General features: G+C 49.3%; 1 protein-coding gene across 1 annotated transcript in view; it reads right to left on the bottom strand.

Annotated features, from left to right (window-relative positions):
• The window catches only part of LOC143426607 (uncharacterized), a 53,837-nt gene that overhangs the window by 31,330 nt on the left and 2,652 nt on the right, over positions 1-19,855 (bottom strand). Inside the window, exon 2 of the mRNA XM_076900181.1 lies at positions 5,982-6,103. Coding sequence (XP_076756296.1) covers positions 5,982-6,045 — 64 coding nt within the window. The 5' untranslated portion in view covers positions 6,046-6,103. The remainder of the gene's footprint in view (positions 1-5,981; positions 6,104-19,855) is intronic.

The raw sequence follows: 19,855 nt of genomic DNA on the forward strand, positions 1-19,855 counted from the left end.
GGAGGGAAGATTAAAAGGAAGGAATCATGCGAGCACTGGCAACGATCCAGTCAGGACAAGACCGTATGATCTATCAGGACACGTGGAAGTACACGACCCAGCCTGGCTGGCCTCTGTGGATGATCGCTGGGAGCTTCGTGATTTCAGGTCACCCTTGTTAATGACCAACGTGACGTATCATCGACGGGCTTCGTCAAATGGGACTCGAGTATTTCGCTTTTCCACAGGCATCAGATCATTTTTACTAACTATTAATCGTTTGAACTTGGATCTCATCCAACATCGCAAGTCTAGCATATCCTTAGAATGAAATAAGCAAAATTAATCTGTTCATTAACTATTACTACAAGACAGATTAAAGCATAGAATTGGTTTGCGGATATGCGAGCTTATTTCAGATCGCTAATACGAACAATACAAACTTCGTTTCGGAGATTGGGATAAGGGATACCACGAAGAAAAGCCAAGTGAACTTTTCGAAAGTCTGTTAGTGTTTCATAGCGTTGCATAAGGTGAGGACTTAATAAACTTACTTCAAATTTCCACTGAAATACGAGTCTTCATTTTGCTCCAAATCTTAATGTCTTCTAATCGACGAGTGTCAAGAATTTAAAAAAGGAAACGTTAACAATGACCAATCAATTACTGCCATGAAAGTCGCGCGAGTTTCACTGGGCTAGCGATGGCGCTCCTAGGCAGGAATTCCTCTTCAATGGGATTATTGCTTGTTCACGCGGCGGGGAGCCTCTCTATTTCCCTTTCACGGTGAAACGAGCTGCAGGTTCAGCGGAACGTGTCCTCGAATTAATAAAGATGATCATGCTAATCAGTAGAACGTGGCGTCTGAAAGAACCGCGAGGCCGGGTGTATCGTTTCAGCGTGGCGCACAGCCAGTGTGGAGCCCGTGTAATTAAACGGGTTCGTTGAACCCGCGCCGAGTTTGCTGAATCCGAGCTGTTCGTTTTCACCTCGTGGCGATTCTTCTCGCCGACAGATGAGTTATGACCGATACCATCCTTCCGCTACTTCTTTGTCCACGCTTTCCTCTAAATTTAGCTCCGCTGGTAATTGCGCTGGCATTTATCAGGGACTTGCGAGTCCTGAGGTACCTTAAATCTTCGTTGAAAATGGTAAACGCGATCGCAGGAGGTTAAATAGATGGTTGACGACTGCGAAGAGACGATCGTGAGATCTGGGTTAGTCCAAGATCTACTTTTTGGGTTATCGAGGACACCCATATGCGAAGACTATTCAGTTGGGTGTTGTTTGTTGTGGCAACGTTGTTTCGATTATTTTAGAGTCGTGTGCAACGCGACAAGGGACCAGGATCAATTATTGGCATCAAAGTTGTACTTAACCAGGCCCACGCTGGTCCGAGATGCTAATCCTCGAGTAACGAGAAACAGTCAACTATTTCAGGGAAGTAAAACAGGAAGCACAGGGAACAAAGTGCTTCTGTCCTAAAACGTCCACGGGTTTTCATTCTTTTTTTCGTTAAAACCTGAATTTAGCCGTGGATTAACGCCATCCCCGCTGCCGAGGATTCCTCGAATCCTCCGACAGTCGCGTCTGCGCTACTCTTGGATTCTCTCCTCGTCGAGATTACGCAAATTCGTGGAATATAAGATGACAAGCTGATTTTTCAACGGTAACCATCTACACAGCAACTGCGATCTCCTTTTCAATAATAAGTACCAACAGTCTGATATAATTTCCCTTTAGATCAAGTCTCCGTTCTTCCCAATTTCTGTCCATAATCCATTTTCACTTATCTTACTGCATTCACTTCCTCTGTGATAAAACCAAGTGCATTTCAGAAGATTAAATTAAATCACGTCGAAGAAAATTGTCCACATCCAAGAGGAATCTTCTGCTGCCGCTACGGGAGTTGCACTTCCAGTAACGTAACTCACGAACGCGTTCGAAAGAGCTTCACGCCGGTTCAGAAACTTCCCTGAATATTTGAACAACACGGACAACTTCGAAACAGGGAAAAAGAGGCACCGCCAGGTCCCTTCAGGGACAAAGGGAGCCGGGAGAGCAAGGGTTTGGCGCGGTCGTGGAGTTCTGCAGGGAAGAAATTACTTCGCGACGAACACGCGGAGGCGCTCGTTAAACCAGCGGGAGGACGACTAATATCCCTTCGCTACATCCGGCAACGGCGCGACCTTTGAGTATTTACGGCCCGGTTTTCATTAAATGACCGCGCGCACCCGCCACGGAAGTAAATCTTCACCTCTATCGCTTTCAATTACCGAGCCACGTCGAATAATCGGAACCGAAAAATATACGCCCTTCCATTTCAGAAGGTGGAGGCTACCTCGCGTTCCGTTTCGCGACTACCACGCGCTGTACGATTACATCGAAGCGCGACAAGATCGGGAAATCCGCGTTGGATGTTAATTATCAAGCATGGCGTGTTTCCACGCGAGCGACACCTCGACGACGGACAAAAAGGAAACCCCGCTGCGACTAGGCGTGCATCGTAGGCACCGTTACACGCGTCGAAAGGGACGTACCTACGTGCGAGCAGCGGGTATGTGCGACCGTGGAACGAGAAAATCAGCTTTCGTAGCGGCTCTCAATTAGGACGGAGGCGTTCGAACGAGCTGGACTTTGACCCGCTTCAAGCGCTACCTCGTTCCAGATTAGGAATGCTTTTGGGACCGATAGTCGTTCGATATTACCACCTCGTCTTGATAACCAACTTCGAATCCGTGGTACTTATCCTGTTTCTACTGCTTCCACGAACTCGAATTCGAGGGAACAAAATCCGTCGACGGGGAAAACCGCTTCGACGCCGCTTCGATCATTATGTGCGACGCGAGGAAAATGCAAAACGTATTCTGCGAGCGCGTCCGCGAGGAACGCGGGGACAATTTACACGTCCGGGAGATGTCGGGGATAGTCGCGGGACAGAGGACGCATCATGGCGGTTTCGTCAGGCATTCGCATGATTTCGCAAACCGTAAGAAAACCGAGGCGAATCCGTTTCTTCCGCGACGCACCGACACGGGCGCGCGCGTATTATATTTCGACGTGTCCTCGGGAAGTCGTTTCCCAGCCAGCGTCCGCTTTTAAGGCAGGGGGCGATGCGTTCGAGATCGATCTTTTTATTGCCGGCGGTTGGCTGCCGCTGCATCGAATTGCACCGTTCCGTTCTCCTCCCCGCTGCACCACCGCGCTGCTCCCTATTCTCCGTGGGAGATGCATATGGCCGTCCCTTTTTTCCCTCGCGCGACGCGACGTCGCCCCGCGATGCAACAACGCGCGTCACGCGCCACTCGCGACTCGCCCTTCGATCGTGCCGGAAATCAACCCCATCCGAGCGACGACGCTCGCACCCTTTCCCGTCTCCTCGACGATTTCGCGCGGACTGTGATTCGTAATTTTCTAACTTCGACGCTGAAGTAGGGAAATATTCCATCAGTGACGTTCGTCTCACCCGGTACGTGGGCAAAGACGGTACGAGCCACTGCTAACCGTGCAATTTATAACTGTACAACGGTGAAGTCTATTAAAACGACAACCGCACGGACGTCCTTCGGTCCGTCAGTCAATTAGAATAGTCAGCGGTCTTCGTGTACAGCTCGCGCACACTCGCACTTTTCATTTCCATCTATCGGCGATAAACAAAGGCGAGCCAATAATTCACGGAAAATCAATCGTCCACCGGCACACCGCGCGTGTTCATCTCGCCAGGTTCTCCGCAAAATGTTACCTCGATAGGTCACGCGACTGGGTACCCGCGTTCGTTTCAGCATAAAACCGATCTACGGAAGGGGGATGGAGGGTTTCGACTCGCGTTCATCAACTTGTGGAATAAATTTTGTCGCATTAATTAGAATCCCAGCCGTGATCGAACGAGTCGGAAGTTTGCTCTTGTTCCTGCCGGCTGGAAGCTAGCTTCCACTTTGTTCGACACTTTTATTTTCGTAACGGAATCCCTGCGATCCCTCCGATGAATTATTTACTCGATAAATAATTCAAAGCCGCCACGCTTCTTAGCGATTTTGTTGTCGATCAGCATTTTCTGTTCTAACCAGAGATAATACCCCCCTCTCCATGACCGCTCCCGCGATAAATTATTTATCCAGCACCGTGTTCCCTCTCTTTCCCTTGCCGCGGCACAACAGTTTGCATTCCAAAGAGCAAATGGTCGATAATACAGCGCGAAACGCGATGCCTGGCGCAATAATTAACCAGGAATCCCTGCTGCCGTTTGCGACCGCGAAAATGGCCGTGTCCGACCGCCATAGAGCGCTGTGGCTACCTGGGAAAGCAGACCCGATCCAAACCCCGTTCGATCCCGTGTCTGGCTGAGGCGGTATCGCGTACGAATTGCACGGCTTCGCAAAAAGTGGATTTAAAAAAATAGCCCGACGCCGGTTCTTTCCTCGACGACCTATAAGATTAACGGACCAGCTAATTTATGAAAGTGTTCGTCGCGGGGGTAATCGCAAAAGTCGTTACCACTGGAGGAGAAGATTAATGAGAACGCAACAATGCAGCTTGGTAACCTAGACCCGGGCAATTCTAGGGAAATGCTAATTTCGCGATTGAATTAGATTATTCTAAGAATACCCAACAGAGGATGCAAATTCCGAGAAAATTCAGATTTAGCCACCGACGGTAGCAGCAATAATAGCACTGGAACACCCACCGCATCGAGCCTGAAAGGTGATAGCTCCAACTACGTGATCTATTCATAATTCCGCCCATTCACCCTGCCTATGGCTATAGCCTGACTTTTGCAACACGCTGTAGAACCGAAAAACGTCAACCGACCCGAACGACGATATGCAAACGCACGCGGATGTTGGTCTTTAAGACACTTACGTGGCCTCCCCGTGCACCTGGACCATCGCTCGTCGACTTTCGAAAGTCTCTGTGCCCGGAGAACAACGCGAACCACCAGGAATTCCCGCGAATTTGTCAAACGAACGACGCTTGACGGAAGAGGAAAGAACGAATTCGCGAACGTGACTACTTAGAAGGCGCTTTCAAGGCCCCGGTGGCGAGTGCAGCCGTTTCACTGGCATACATAAGCATCTATAACCTGTCCCGCGCGCGTTATCGGGCCTTAATATCGCCGGCTTATCGCTGCCACTCGCGATGCGTGACGCTCGCACGCATCCGCGCACACGTGCGCTCGCTCGCGCGCGCGCGCGCGCGTCCGCGCGGACCCACACACCGTAGAACCGCAACCTGCAACCTGCACTCCGATTACATAACGCATCATTCAGAAACGCGGCGTCCACGCGCATAAACAGGGTGTTTCGAAAGTAGTCACGCCACTCGACGCTGGCGTTCGCGCGACCCAAGACTCGCGGGTCTGTATTTTTAGACTGGACGCGATCCACAAGTAGAGGAACGCGGCATGGACGACGGGCGAGCGTGGCTTGAAGCGCAAATATGGGGTACGCGTCTGATCGATGGCTCCCTGAGGACCATGGGCCTCTTCTACCAGGAGCTCTAGCGTCCTTCGGTTATGATAGGTCGCGTGCGTGGAGACGAAAGGTTCGCTCCTCGCGCGAGCCTCCTCTTGGGGTTAATTGGTTACGTTATGTCGAGCAGAATGGACGGGAGACGAACTTGCGCCGGAGTGGCACCGATTGGGAGAGGTTACGGGTGGTTTTCGTGTCTGGTTTTCGGCCAGCAACTTTGGTAATTAGCTTACGTTACCGGTAATGGATGGGAAGTAATTCCTGGTCGAGATAGCTGGTATTGTTTAGCGCGGTGAGCGTAATTTTGGGCGAGGCAACGCTACACCAACTTCCATCATTTCCACTTTCCGTTAATTCTGGAAAGTGTCCGCGAGGGGAACACTTGACGCAGGGAAGTTCTGTTGGTCGCTTGAAATCTGGTTGTTTCGAAAACCGTGCGGTTTCCCGCGAGCGAATTTCTATATCGAGCAAAGCTGAATATCGCTTTTTTTCTGTTTGGTCTCGAGTCAATGGATAGTGGTGATTCGAACTAACCTCTGGGTGGAGCTGGTGGGGCCCTCTTCGGGGTGTCGTCGGCAGAGGGTGTTCTCTCCCTCATGCTTTCCTATGGGACCCCTTAGAGCCACCATTTAGACGAGTCCACGCGCCACGTCCACCTGAAACATATCAATTAAAGGAACCTTGATAAGTTGCTCTTCTGAACCATCACTTTATAGTGACGTCTATTCGTAATGACGTGCTTCCATTTGCGATGGTTTCGAAATCATTTCTGCGGTATCATTTCCTGCATCTGTGCACGCTTAATTGCTCTTACACGCAGTGTTATTATCATTTGTAAAATTATCCAATGGTAAATGACATCATTGTTTGATGATAAGCTGTATCGAATCCTGAACATTGAGATACAGCTCTCGTCTCGACGAGTAGAACGTGGTGGTGGCAGATCTGTAGATCGAGGGAAAAAGTAGCAGTGGGCCTTGTATAATCGAGTAACAGTATCACGCAGGTGATACGAGGCTACGGTGGCACGTTTACAATGATACCTCGACAAGGATCGCGATATGCAACGCGGCTAGAGAGCTTGTCAGACCTCTCCTCGTATCATCGAGACAGCATAGAAACACCAGCAGTGGTTCCCAGTCGGAATCCTACTTCAACCCCCTCGCGAGACAATTAACATGAAAATTAATCGAGTTGCCATCGAGTTTCAATTTTCTCGTGCACTTGCAATCGTTATTATTAGGTTCGATGACGCTCTATACGCCCTGCATACAGATTCTTTCAAATAAATAGCATACCTGATCGGTTCTCGTGTTTGAGGAAGAGATAACATGTAATTATTTGCTGATAACTCTTCAAACAATTGTTCCTGGACATGTTGGAAGATAACTATTGTTTGAAGTATCCCTTATCGCGCAAATAATCTTCCTTTCAGATAATCGTGCAATCTAGAAGCTGCATTACTGTATCGTATCGGTAATTACTAAATATTTTAAATAACCTTGCTATCAATACCCACACTACCGTATCCTATCTAACAACTATTAATAGCGACAACAATAGACGTTGTTACAAATTATTATTAGCCGTGCGTTGTCGATAATAACGTGCTGATAGTTCTGTTCGAATTCTACTTATAGATTAAATGTAATAGAAGTCAAGTTTAAGTCGGGATCCTAAGTCAACCGAGCGCTACAATTGAAACGAAAGGCATACCAACGGTAAAGCAAATTGCGCCCATTTTTATGCCCTACTATATGCGCGCTCGTGCACAACTGTAACACCAAACCCAGTGGTGCTCCGTCGCTTATCTTCACCCACGTTCGCATCAATTCCGTGCGAAACGTTAGACGCCTTCGTGTTATCGGGATGTTGAACCTGCGAACGGTACAACCCCTAACAGCTTGGTGCTCCTGGAACCGCGGCTACTCCCTTCGTGGGCTCTCAACCGCGCCAGAGGCGAACGGTGCAACGCATCGTCCTCCATCAACTGCATAACCGCTGCAATTCTCTATTGCACCTCTCGTAATGGGCATAATTGCGACCACTACTAGTCCGTTATTAGACGCGTCGCTCCTTGAGAACCGTAGAGATCTCGCGTCGCTGGGTCAGCGGTTCCCAATGAACAATGGGATACCAAGGGGATGGATTCGGAAGCGTCGCGGAGGTAAACAGTTCTGAATAATTGTAGCACGATTCGAAAAAATTTATTTCTCGTGAAAACGAGGTCTAACGTTGGGGATTGGGGCTGGCGACGGCGAGCCAAAGGATCGATGAAAGATGACCGACTTTCGCCGGCAGGATCACCGCGTTTCTGACACTCCAGTGAAACCGCCAATCGTCCGGAGGCGCATTCGATCTGCCTAGCAGAAATCCGAGATTCGGTAGGCGTTGGCATAGGCCCCTGCAACAGCCACTTCGAAACGACCCTGGCTCCTCGTGGCTTGGTCCAGAGCCAAGGCAACGTGCACGACCTCTCTTCTTCTCCCTCTCATCCGCCTCCCCTTCACTTCCGCTTAACGAGAGAGATCTGCTCAATCTCGCGGGATTAGGAGAGTATTTGGATCGCCGCTGGAACGGTACCGATGTTGGTTCTTAACAGGTCACGGGTGTTGGTAGCACTGCTGGGACGTATCGATGGCCGTGTAACTTTACAAGCGAGTACTTTTTCAGATTTGTGGGAGGACTGGATTCTCTGGTCGATATTTTCGAAAATTGATTTCGTTCGGTGGTTTGCGTTACAGAGACCACGTGGCTCGACGATGTTCCTGGGTCAACCGATATTTAACAACATTTTGAGGCTCGCTGTATGATATAATATGGCGTATATATGTCAAGTGCAAGCAAATCCGGTACAACGAGACGAAGGAGGAATCTGAGCGAAGTGGAACATATTGGGTATCACTGAAGCATCGACACCATCGAAAAGGGAAAACGTAATCGAATCTCCATTGGAAATCCGATAAAAGATCCTGATAAGTTATAAAACTTCATTGCTTCGTGTTACTACCGTAGATAATTCATATCGATACGCATTGCAGAGTAGGAAAACAGGTATTTTCCAACCGATCCTATAATATGAAATTCATTCAACATGGAGGACGCGTTTGAACGCAGAATCCCTATAAATCAAATGTTGTCGAGGTTACCACTGTTTGCCTGGAATGCTGAAACGCGGCATTCCAGCATGGAAAAGTCTGCACTGCACCACTGTTACTGGAACCATTCCATTTTTTCCTCGTCTCCCTCTCTCTCTCTCTCTTTCTCTCTCCTTGCCAATGTTTCGTCCCGTTTCATTCCTTTCCGTTTTCTTCCTCTTGTTCGCCGGAGACACGCTTAAGTGGCCGCGATATCGATTAAATGCCTCCATTTTGTACTCGTCAGACCAGTCATCGTCCTGACTAATTAAACGAACTAAGCGTTTCCTCCCGTACGTTTCCTCCAAGCGCGATGGGAAAAACGTAACGACGATCCAACTTTTCCGCCGCGACGATCCTTTTTTTTTTTTACCAAACCCAAAAGCAGTCCTCGAACGTGAGAATCACTGCGATCGTGCATGACGTGCTTCGCGTGTCATTGGCATCATTGAATAAAACCACCGCTGATGGGTTACTTTATACCGAGCTCTATTAGTCGGCTACGAGGTGATCGCGCCACATTTTGCGACTACGGCTTATTCAAAGTTCGCGTTCAACCCAGTTTTTGCGGTTTCAGCGACCGCCGTGAAATTCTGCTACCTCTTCCGATTGCGTCGTGTGTGCGACCCGACGCTATCATCGAAAGAACGTTTCAATCCCCTACAAGGCATCGATCAATCGATTCTAACGCGATTAATGGGTACACGACTGCTACTTGCGCGATATTTAGCAACCAGCAACCGATAAGCATCAATTTAACAACCGTCTTATAATTACTATCTTTATCACGGCTGCCAAGTGGGCTGAGGCGTTCGTAATCGATAACGACCACACAGTACTAATTCACGTAAGATTGCATTGTCCACCTTCGAGGATCATCGAGAACGCGATGTGCAGTTATTGCGAAACAAAATGTCCGCCGATCAGAGACGCTGAAAGGTTGATGAGCCTTTTTGCAGGGTGCCGTAAAAATAAACAGCCGGGCCACGCGCTCGTTGTATAAGCATACTCTGCGAGTGACACGCGAGTCTACGTTTATGCGAACGTCACGCGCAACACGGTCCGCGGGTACGATCGGCGGAGAGTTCGTCGCGAGCGTGCTGGAAAGGAATTAATCGAGCTGCCCGTTTTAATCGGCAGCCTGGAAGGGAACGAAGGCGACACCTGCCACGATCCACCATACCGCGAGACCGTTTCCCCGCTATTCACGCAGCCAGATATCGTACTAATCGGTAGTAACCGTTCATATTTTTAGCATCGGCGATACCCTTGGCTTCCTGTAACGCGAGCGTTACTTCTGCCGATGCTTTCGAACTCTCGTTCGCCACCGCTACACCGCGTTTCGTCACTGCTCCATTAGAAGCGCCAACCGGTCTATTTATAGCAATTATCAGTTACGAGATTTCGTATTCGTGTGAAAGACCACCGCCATCTATCACCGTTCTCTTTTTTTTTTCCACGCGATCAAACGAAATTCAGCTCGGCGCTGTTCGAAGCGATAAGAACTCTAATTTATCGGCCGGAATCGAGGCGAGTCGAAGGTGGCCCCGGGCTGTCCCGCGATGGCGGACGGTTCCCGGAGGCCGCAGAAATGTCGATGCGAAACAGTAAACGGGGAACGGTGGCTGTCAGGGTGAATCGCGTCGAGCACCAGGCCGTAATGCATCCCGTTTGCGTCACCAATGGTACGAAACGAGTGGGGCACTAGTTCAGCCCGAGAAGTGGCGGCCGCGCTTAACCAAGCGGCGATCCGCCATCTTGCTTTTTTCATCGAGACGTGTACCTATCCCGATCGAAGGCTGGACGCGAGCAGCGATGTCGCTGGTTCTTTTTCGCCGCCAGATCCTAGCAGCCCCTCGCACGATATTCTCGACGCTTCCTCCCGAACGCAGGGACTCATATTTAAGGGATCGAGCGGACGGGGGAGAAGGCGCGTTGCTCGAAATAGAGGATCGAGTTGAAAATAGTCCTTTGTCGAGTCGGGTTACGTTATTTCGAGCGGCGCTCATACTACGCGGACCGAGACACGGAATCGGACCTGGTTTCGCGAAACGAGGAACGACGGGCATCGATTCGAGAAACGAGCCGCGCGAGGGGAATTTTCCAGTGGCAGTTCCCAGGATTTCCGGGATGACTAACGACACAGAGTCGCAAGGAATCGACGCCGGTTTTAACGAGGATCGAAGTCGACACGTCGGCCATAGTTGAGCTGAACGAGACCACGTATTTTCTGACGCATACCGTGTGCGTACTCGTGCAGTACATCCGTGTATGTACGCGTTCACGTCTACATACATAGAATATAGAGAGAGAGGGAGAGAGAGGGGAGAGAGAGAGAGAGAGAGAGAGAGAGAGAGAGAGAGAGAGGGAGCTTGCGATACGTGGAACGAAAATGTCCTATAAAATGGTAAAGCAAAGTTTTTAAATTCCTTTGTGCTCGTTTGGAATTCCAATTTGACTTCGTGGTTCGCTGAAAATAAAATACAACTGTTCAAATTTAAGGCAAAGTTGAGTATGTAAATCGTCACGTGGACTTTAATCAAGATATTTCTAATATCGCATGCAAGATGGAGTAGGTGCTCGAAGCAAACGGAATTAACATTGTGCCTAATCATTCACCAGGGCAAAATGTTATCTTCCGAAGTGCTGTGACGACGAAACGAGCGTCGTTAGGCGACGTGGCTGTACCTAGACCTAGTTACTCGTACCAGCCCGTGCAGTGTGCGAAACGACTCTCGAACCCTTTCAAATTTTAACCGGATAAGATTTTTCTATTTTCACGCCGTTCGTTACTAGTTCCTCGCTTTTCCCCCCCCCCCCCCCCCCCCCCGTTCTCAAGCAAGTTCCTCCTTTTTACGCGGCCCCAAGTGCTGTGAATAGTTCATTTGCATGCTTCTTTACTCCGGACAACTGTCCCCTCAATTTTTTTCAGCATGAATATTCCTCGTTTGCACACGTTCGAACCGGGACTCCGTAATCGATCCTTTCAAAACTCCTTTTACGGAACTTTCGTCACCTTGTACGCCTCCCTTTTTCGAAACATCGACAGAATAACAGCAAGACGCACGGAAATTATTTTGCGCTCACAGTCCTCGCGCAAAGTCGGCTCTCGAGCACAGTGATTCAGTGTGTTCCAGTTTAGCTCCCCAAGTCTTATCAAGTTCGATACCTTGCGATAAGATTAAGGAAGCGGAGTTCCATCGTCAGATGCCAGCATAGACTCCCCCGCTGAACGCAAAGGCCCCGCCATATTTCTTTCCCCCGGTACAATTCGAAACGAGCCAGCCGACAAAAAAAAAAGGAAAAGGTCCGTTTTCTTCAAATCGTGGCACGGGACGGGGGATTTTGCAACCGAACACCACCGTGGCCGGCGATTTTGCAAGGAAAAAGTTCTCACGGAAGATATTTCGTATTGTTCGCGAGGAACCACTTCTCTCGCCCATGCCTTCCTCTTCCCCGGTCGACAAGTGCCGTCTCTCTTCTACCAACGTGTCGCGTCCTCGTCCGACATGAATTTCGTCGGTCCTCTCTCTCTCTACCAGGTCTCACCCGCGATCCTCGTCCCTCGACAATTCCCTTTTCGCTCGTGCGGTCGCGAAATCCACTGGTCGAGCGACAAGGATGGAAATAGACGCGCGAAAGGACGACGAGAGAGAAGGAGAGACGGTACAAAAGCGGTGAGACCCGTCTTTTGTCCGAGGCGCAGCGTGAACGCCCGCGCCACAGAGGCGTTCGAGCCTCCTTCTGTTTTTCGAGTATTTCGAGAAGCCTGCCGAAATTCCATTGTGGATCGGGGCACGGCCTTCGAATCGATGGATCCAGGCGGGAAACGTCGGTTACCAAGCTTTGACATCGGCCGAAAGCCTGGGGAAGGTCTTTCAGTCAATTGCCTCCCCCATTCCCCAGGGATTTCCCCCCATTTTGTGTTATTGAAACAATCGAGTCCGTTTAGGGGTACATAGCGAGAGGCAATGGAACGTTGTTGTACGGGACGTTTTAGTTAAAAAAAAGGAAAGAGAGAGAAAAAACAGAGAGCACGTAGCTTGTAGCGAAGAATTGGAAATGGCACAAACAGAAGGAGGCATTGTGGCATTGCGCGACGTAGAGGATGGCAGGAGTGCGTGGAACGCAGAGAACGGAATGGGGAAACGGAAGAGGGAATCGTATCGATTTCTCAAAGTCCCCCGGAGTTTCGTTAATCGACAGTTGAAGAGTGTTCGAGGGAGGACTGGCGAAGGACGATCGATAACACACGGACTGCGGGCTGGTGCTCGATATGGAAAGCGTACGCAAGGGTTCTACGGTGAAAAAGCGCGCCGTGCAAATACCTCAAAGAGCCCTTTTACCATTTTCATAAAAATGCCACTCTCTCTTGGCCGCTTTGCCGCGCGCGCGCAACCAAAGCCGCCATTAACAGCGCGCGGAAGGGGCGCCAGCACACCTCCGACGCAGCTCTCCCCATTCGAATTTCAAATTCTAGCCATGGTAACGTCTGATTGAAGTAAGACGTGCTCGAACGATGCGAAAAAGGCAGCGGGCAATTATTTGTCTATCGAAAAATAGTACCCAGTAACTATCACTACTATGAAGCGTTAAGTCAACGAGTTACGTGAAAGTTCTACAGGCTGTCAGGAGCAAGCAAGTTTAAACATTTCCGTAGCATGGTATCGCATCCGTAATCTATATCGCAATCTTGAGCACACATCAGGTTCCCAAACTACTTACTAGTATGGCGCATTGGTGTACAGATAATTGGCGAGGATCACTTTCCATATCACGTAGTAATACGCCAATCGGCCGCTACCCTACGAGATGCTACAGAATGTATACTGTTTCCTTTGATCAATTAGCGTTTCGTGCATATAGCCATGGCGTGTAAACGCGCTTATAAACAATGATGTCCAAACATGTCAGCGAGTAATGGCACGTAGCAGCCTTTCAAGAGCGTCAGAACGTGCATCGTGTGTGCACGTACGTGTGTGCGCGAACCTCGTGATTGCAGCGCCGCGTGATGCACCGAGTCCCAGTGCAACTAACGTGATTTAGCGACGTCTGCCGCGATTTATTTGCGAATCGACAGCGCGGAACGAGCAAACACAGAGACGTATTCGTGCATCGTAAAATCCGAAATCCCATCGATACAAAGGAGACGCTCCCGCTGCGAAACGCGACGACTGCCAACTTTCCTTTTCAATCGAAATCACGGATAGACCGTCGTTCCTCGAGATTCTCGGCCAGGTTGGGTGTGACACGTGTCCTCCTCTGGCAGAGCGAGCTCGATGTCGCTGGGAATGGCGCAATGCCATCCATCGAAATGATCGTAGGCGTAACGAAACGACGGGGGAAGGGCGATCCTTAGTCAACAGGGGTGGATTTTCGCGCGGCTATGGGATGGGAGATTAGTCAACGAGTAGAGCCGCGTAGCTGGTGTTGGTCACACTGAATGTCAATGGCGGACAATGCTTACCCAAGCACTCTTTTACCCTGAATTGGACTAGAAATACCTCGCGCTTCCTTCTCTCCGTGTGTTCCAAGGAAATTAAACAGCGTTCTTGATAGTTCTAGGGTTAAATGGGATCTAGGGGATTACTTGATATATTCAAATTAACCTCGTTATTTTATTCGCATTCTTTTCACGGTACTAGTTCGCGCTAAGATGAAAGCATGATTGCTTGGGGACGATTTTTGTATCGAAATAAAAGGTACACCACTGTCATGGGAACGAGGAGGGAATCCTACTCCTTATTGGTAATTTGGATCACGAAGCACAATACAATCGTTCCTATTTTCTCTGCCCTTACCCGGGCAGTTGCGAAAGTGTTAATATCTCCCTGGTACTTCTGGGCCAGCCGACAGCGTGTTAACGCACTGGTTACCGCTTCACGCGTTAGCGAACTACGTATCAACCGTATCGATTGCTGTCCGTGCCGCGTTTCAAGGCACAATTGAACCAGGATTATCGATGAACCGTTTCCAAAATGGGGGAAGCAGCGTCGGTTACTTCGCACGGATCGTGCGATTCTAACTAAAGAAAATAGTCGCGCGGCACATCGTCGATTTTTTCGAATCCACATCGAGGAGGATTCACGGAGAATCCACCAGACTTTTCAAACATTTCCCCTGCCGCGACTCAGACGATTATGGCTGGCAAGATTTTCGAAACGCCAAGTGGAATTCTCGGCGTCAGACGCGAACCGTGTCGGTTCTATCTCGTCGTTGAACGCGAGTTAGGGGCCGAGTGAAACGGCCGCAGACCGTGCCTTTAAGCTCTTTTTTCACGCGGATACCAAGAGGCTGACCCACTTGCGCGGCGGTCTATACACGTCGTGCAAATTGCTCGCAGAAATTCGTCGCCGAGCACGAGTCCTAGACTGACGTCGGTGTGTTTCGTGGCGGACTCGAGAGGCAGCCAGGCCTCCTTCAACTTTTGCGGGCTGGGGGCCTCTCTGAACTTACGGAAAATCGATCCCATTACCGGAGGAGCTGGTCCAACGTCTAACCGTCCGTTTTCCTCGACTTTCCGTTGGTAAACTTCCTGCGTTATCGATCGTTCGTGACGCGAACTGTACGATACACCTTGTTTCCCCCTAACCGGAATTCTGGCCAGACTGCAGATGTTTATGCGGTAACGTTAAAAAAAAAATAGCCTCGCGAATTTATCCATCGAACTGAGACACCTTCGTCGATTCCATTGGCAACGACTGACTCTGCGCTCCCACGCGGAATGGCGGCTCGCGGATTGATACGTTCTCCGGAATGTCTGAAGCGCCGTTTTGATGAAATCGATCCTGTCTGGCGAAAGAGTCGGGCGATTTAAAAGCTTTAATGGAATTCCTGTTTCCACGAAAACGCGAATGGGTTGGAGATGGCCAGTGTGGGCGGGGGAGGAGGAGGAGGTTGGCTGGCTGGGAGCGTGGAATGGATGAAAAGTTGCGAATATAATACGGTTGCTGGGTAGGTGGGGAGAAGAGTGATCCTCGTTGAAATCCTGTTTTTAATTCAGCTACGAAACTGCCCTTCGCTGGTAGACGTTGAACGATACGCCCTTCGTCGCTTCGCTGTGCTGGTAATGAGCGTGCTCTGGTAACCAGCGTGTTCGATCGGGAACGCGGTCGCTCGAGATTTAAAGATTCGACGAATACTTTAAAGATTTACGTTCTAGAAACGAGCAATGTAGCTAGAAATCATCTGGACAGCTGCGAGGATTGTCTCGCGCGGCATGCACACTCGAAACTCATTGTAATTGGCGCAATCTCGTGTAATTAATCAATACGATAATGTTGATACCAACGGCGGAACGATTGATTAAAGCCAACGTTAAGGCTTACTTTCGACTCGGCCTGGTTCGACGAATGAGTTATGGACGTTCCTGGTCGCGTTATCGCTCGAATATCCGCGCACCTGTCTCGAAAGTCTCGCGGGACGATGGAAGACAGTCATAAGACAGAAAGTTGATCAGACGGCGATCAACGATCGCAGGGAAATCTACTGGCGAACGCACCGCCATCTGCAACGTGCTCTCTACTCGGATATATTACCGATTACGCCTCTCAATTATTTCGATAATCGAGCTTATTCAGTTTCCCACTGGTGGAACAAATCGATTAATAAAAAATTCAAGCAACGTATAATCGATTTTCGGTTTCAGTACCGTGACTGAGACGTCTGTACAATTTCCTTCCACTTTTTAATTCTCCTCGTTATGTAACGGGTGATTGATGAAGATGATGACTGATCTTATTGATACCGCGGGACCGCAGGATTTATCGAGATTTATCGTCGCGCAGAGATGAATTCGATTTGCCATTATTTTTGACAGATCGCTCGACGCTTTCACGCAGTTCACCGGACACTCGTTGACAATTTCACCTCGTGCCGAGTCGTAATCGTGGCTTTTAAACAACATTTCACCGTTCCTCGCGATAAAAGGCTTCTTATTATGAATATAAACAACCGCAAGCAGTCCTAATGAACTCTAAATATTTGCGTAATGCCAGTGCGGTTGAATGCAAATGTTGAGCAAAGTGAACGTTGATAATGGCTTCTTCCCATAGCCGCGCTAACAGCTTTCTTGTTTCTGTCCCCTCCACACGCGAGCCTTATCGATTTTTGAAATTTTCTACCGTCGCACGACGGGGCCCGCGATGTCGAGCGACGTCCACGCCTGAGGACGATCACGACGAACGCCACGAGGACCGTTAACAACCGATGCTAATTCGTCGTTAAAATCGAATCGATCGGACGTTAAAACCGAGGTGATTAAAGCGGCGGCGGAGAGTAAATAATAAACAGCACGACGGAATTAATAATGAGAATGAATAATTCATGCGTCTTCTTCATTCACGCCCAGGGAATTCAGCCTGCGCGTACAAATTTTCGATGAAAATGTCGCGCCGCGGTGCAGAATGGCGGCCGCGAAAAGTTAATGTACCGTCGATGAGATGAATAGCCGTTGATTTCGCTAGGGTGGGAAAGACAGGTCTCCTGGCTGGCAACTGGATCCATTTCCCAAGCATTCAGCTGGCAATTTTCATTCGAACCGGGTAAACAAGATTCGCCGGGTCGATTTTCTTCGCGCCCCGTTCCGTCCCCATTTCTGACTGATCCGTTTCGCAATCTCGCGACACCCGGACGCCCGATTCCGATATTCAACGCGCTTTCTAATCGCTGGCGAATTAATCGCTCGGTAGAGTCTCGCGCGACGATGTCAGCCGGGAGGAAGCGAGGCGGTTATTTTTTTCAGCGAGCTCGAACTGGGTCAGAAACGCGGGCCAGGTCGCTCGCAAACGCTCGCACACTGCATTCGGCGATGGTACCTGTTTAACGAACGGACCGTGCAGAAGTGGCTCGCGATATCCCGTTCTGGACGCGAGAGCGTTCGCCGGATACTTCTTCCATTCGATTCCATTGTCGGAGAGAAAGGTGTTTGAATTTTTCTGAAAGTATCGCGTTGCCCAACAGCCCAACGTGTCCTCCGCGTTCGAGCCGCGGCGACGGCTGGCTGTGACAGTGCAGTCCTGTTATCGCATTCCTCGGACCTTGACGTTACGAAACTTCCCACGTAATAACGCATCTTTGTGCGAATTAAAAAACAAAACACGATTACGTGTTTCTCGAATCGCAGCTAATCCGGCCAGTTGCCAAACGGCTGCGCGTGTAGACCAAGGCTGAACTTTCTTGCCGATAATCCAGCCGTTTGTCCTTCTTGGGGTACCCTAATGAACTGAACGGGGTGTTAACACGTTTGTTAAGGACGGATTACGGGATTCCACGGCGAGGCAGCTAGGAAGCGTCTTTCTGGCCGACGATTCGTGCACGGTTTCACGGCGAATCGATTCTGACAAAAACCAGCCGGTCCTCCAGGCAAGGAGCGCTCAACCTACTTTTTCCCACGCGCGAGAAGCCGCTCGGAAATCGACGACGAATCCGCCTTTCGTTCAGCCACCGTTTACACTGGGCCCTCGACGGCTTTCGTCGACTTTCCGCGATCACCGAGCCCCCTTCGTTTTATTCCTTGTTTTTCCTACCCTCGAGCAGGCCATTAAGACCCCGTTTCCACGGCTGTTAGTTTAATGCGCGCATTGTAACAGGTGTCCAGCGAATTTGCGCTGTTCTAACTACGAAATTATACGCGAAGCTTGACGCGGGTAATTGCGAGGTAGTTTCCGGTTATGTTCGCCGCGCTTTAGTCAACTTTTTCGTTCTCGAATTCCCTGCAGAGTCTTCTTTATTCCCTGTTTGCTGGCAGGCGTCTCTAGTTTCATCGGTTTTCATTTTTAGAACAGTTGATCTTCGAGGTTTACAAGCGTTTTGCAGTTCGACTGGTTTCGACAATCTCATTTCGTCAATTTTCGATAATATTCCCCGCGAACTACGAATTCTCAACGATTACTTCGTGCAATTCGATCGAGAATAAGTTAGGTTATATCGGATGGATTCTAAAGCAGTCGCCATTTTGTTAAATGCGCTCGACGCGTGGTAAAGCATGACGTTCGATAGGAAATACTCGGCATTTTATAGTCGCCTACAGAGGTGTATTAGTTTCACGTGTGACCCATTTCGACGACTGCTCGGCAATGATAAGATTGTTTATAAAATACGGCCTTTGAGGACGAGGAAGCCCCTCCCCGTTCGCGACATGTCGGAAATGGAACGTTCTGCAGGCACTGGAGATAAAAAGAGAGAGCAACGAGACGAGCCGACTCCCAGAAAGAATTCTCAATTAGTCTCATTTCGACGAAGTGCAAATTTGTTCCTCGATTCTCTCTAATTCCTCGCGAAGCTCCTTCGTTATTAATTACCAGTTCGACGGTTCTACCAATTTTTCTCGAAACCAATCGGAAGCATCGATCCGACATATTTCCAATTTTCCTCGATGCGACGAGAAATTGCAATCTCGCATTTTTATCGGTCTATAAAAGCAGACTCGATAGGCGAGCTATTTCGCGAAATAAATCGCTAAACACACCCAGGCATCCGCCATTGTTATAAACTCGTCGTTTCACGCGGTTGCGTTCGCCTCAAGTTTGATCGATTTACTTCCCGAGGTTATGCATAATTTTTGTCCTGCAACGAAGCCACGCGAGAGATAAAAGTTGAAATTGACTTCCGATTTTATCGTCGCCGCGTGCTTTTTTATCGAAGTTAATTGAGCTGGAATCGGTAATTAACTTTACGAGAAAAGGAAGAAAGAAACACGGTTTTAATTGCTGGAGACGTGGTCGAACGATGACCGACAAAGGGGAAGTCGAATTACAATTGAAACCGCGTTATTTGGTTAGCACCGAAATCCGGATTAGCAAGAAAGTCGGCGAGGAACGTGCACGGTCGAGCCTCTGGTTACATTACGCCCGTGTAATTCCCTAGATCGTGTTTGCAGCTTCTTCAACGGTACGAAATCGTGGTTTTTAAAAAATTCTCGCGACGAGTATCAGCGGACAATGCCGGGATAAATAAAAGTGTAACCGTGCGACGCCTCTAATGGCCGATTTAACCGAGAAACAACGTTATTTGCATAGCCCTACGCACAGAGCGGCCATTAGCGCAACATATGTTCAACTTTCATGACTTGCAGCGGCTCGAGAAAACCTGGAATCGCACCGCGTCAATATTTCGCGTCCTATTTCTTCTCTCCGTCCCGTTTTCTCTTTTTTTTTGTTTCTCCAGCGCACGAAAATAGATGCGACGATAAATATTCTGTTTAGCTGGTAACCGGCGCGTTATAGAAGAAAGTCTAGTCGTGGCATGAGAAACGGGGAATCGATGCCTGAT

The sequence above is a fragment of the Xylocopa sonorina genome, chromosome 9 (assembly GCF_050948175.1).
Source record: "Xylocopa sonorina isolate GNS202 chromosome 9, iyXylSono1_principal, whole genome shotgun sequence".
NCBI classification, from domain to species: Eukaryota; Metazoa; Arthropoda; class Insecta; order Hymenoptera; family Apidae; genus Xylocopa; species Xylocopa sonorina.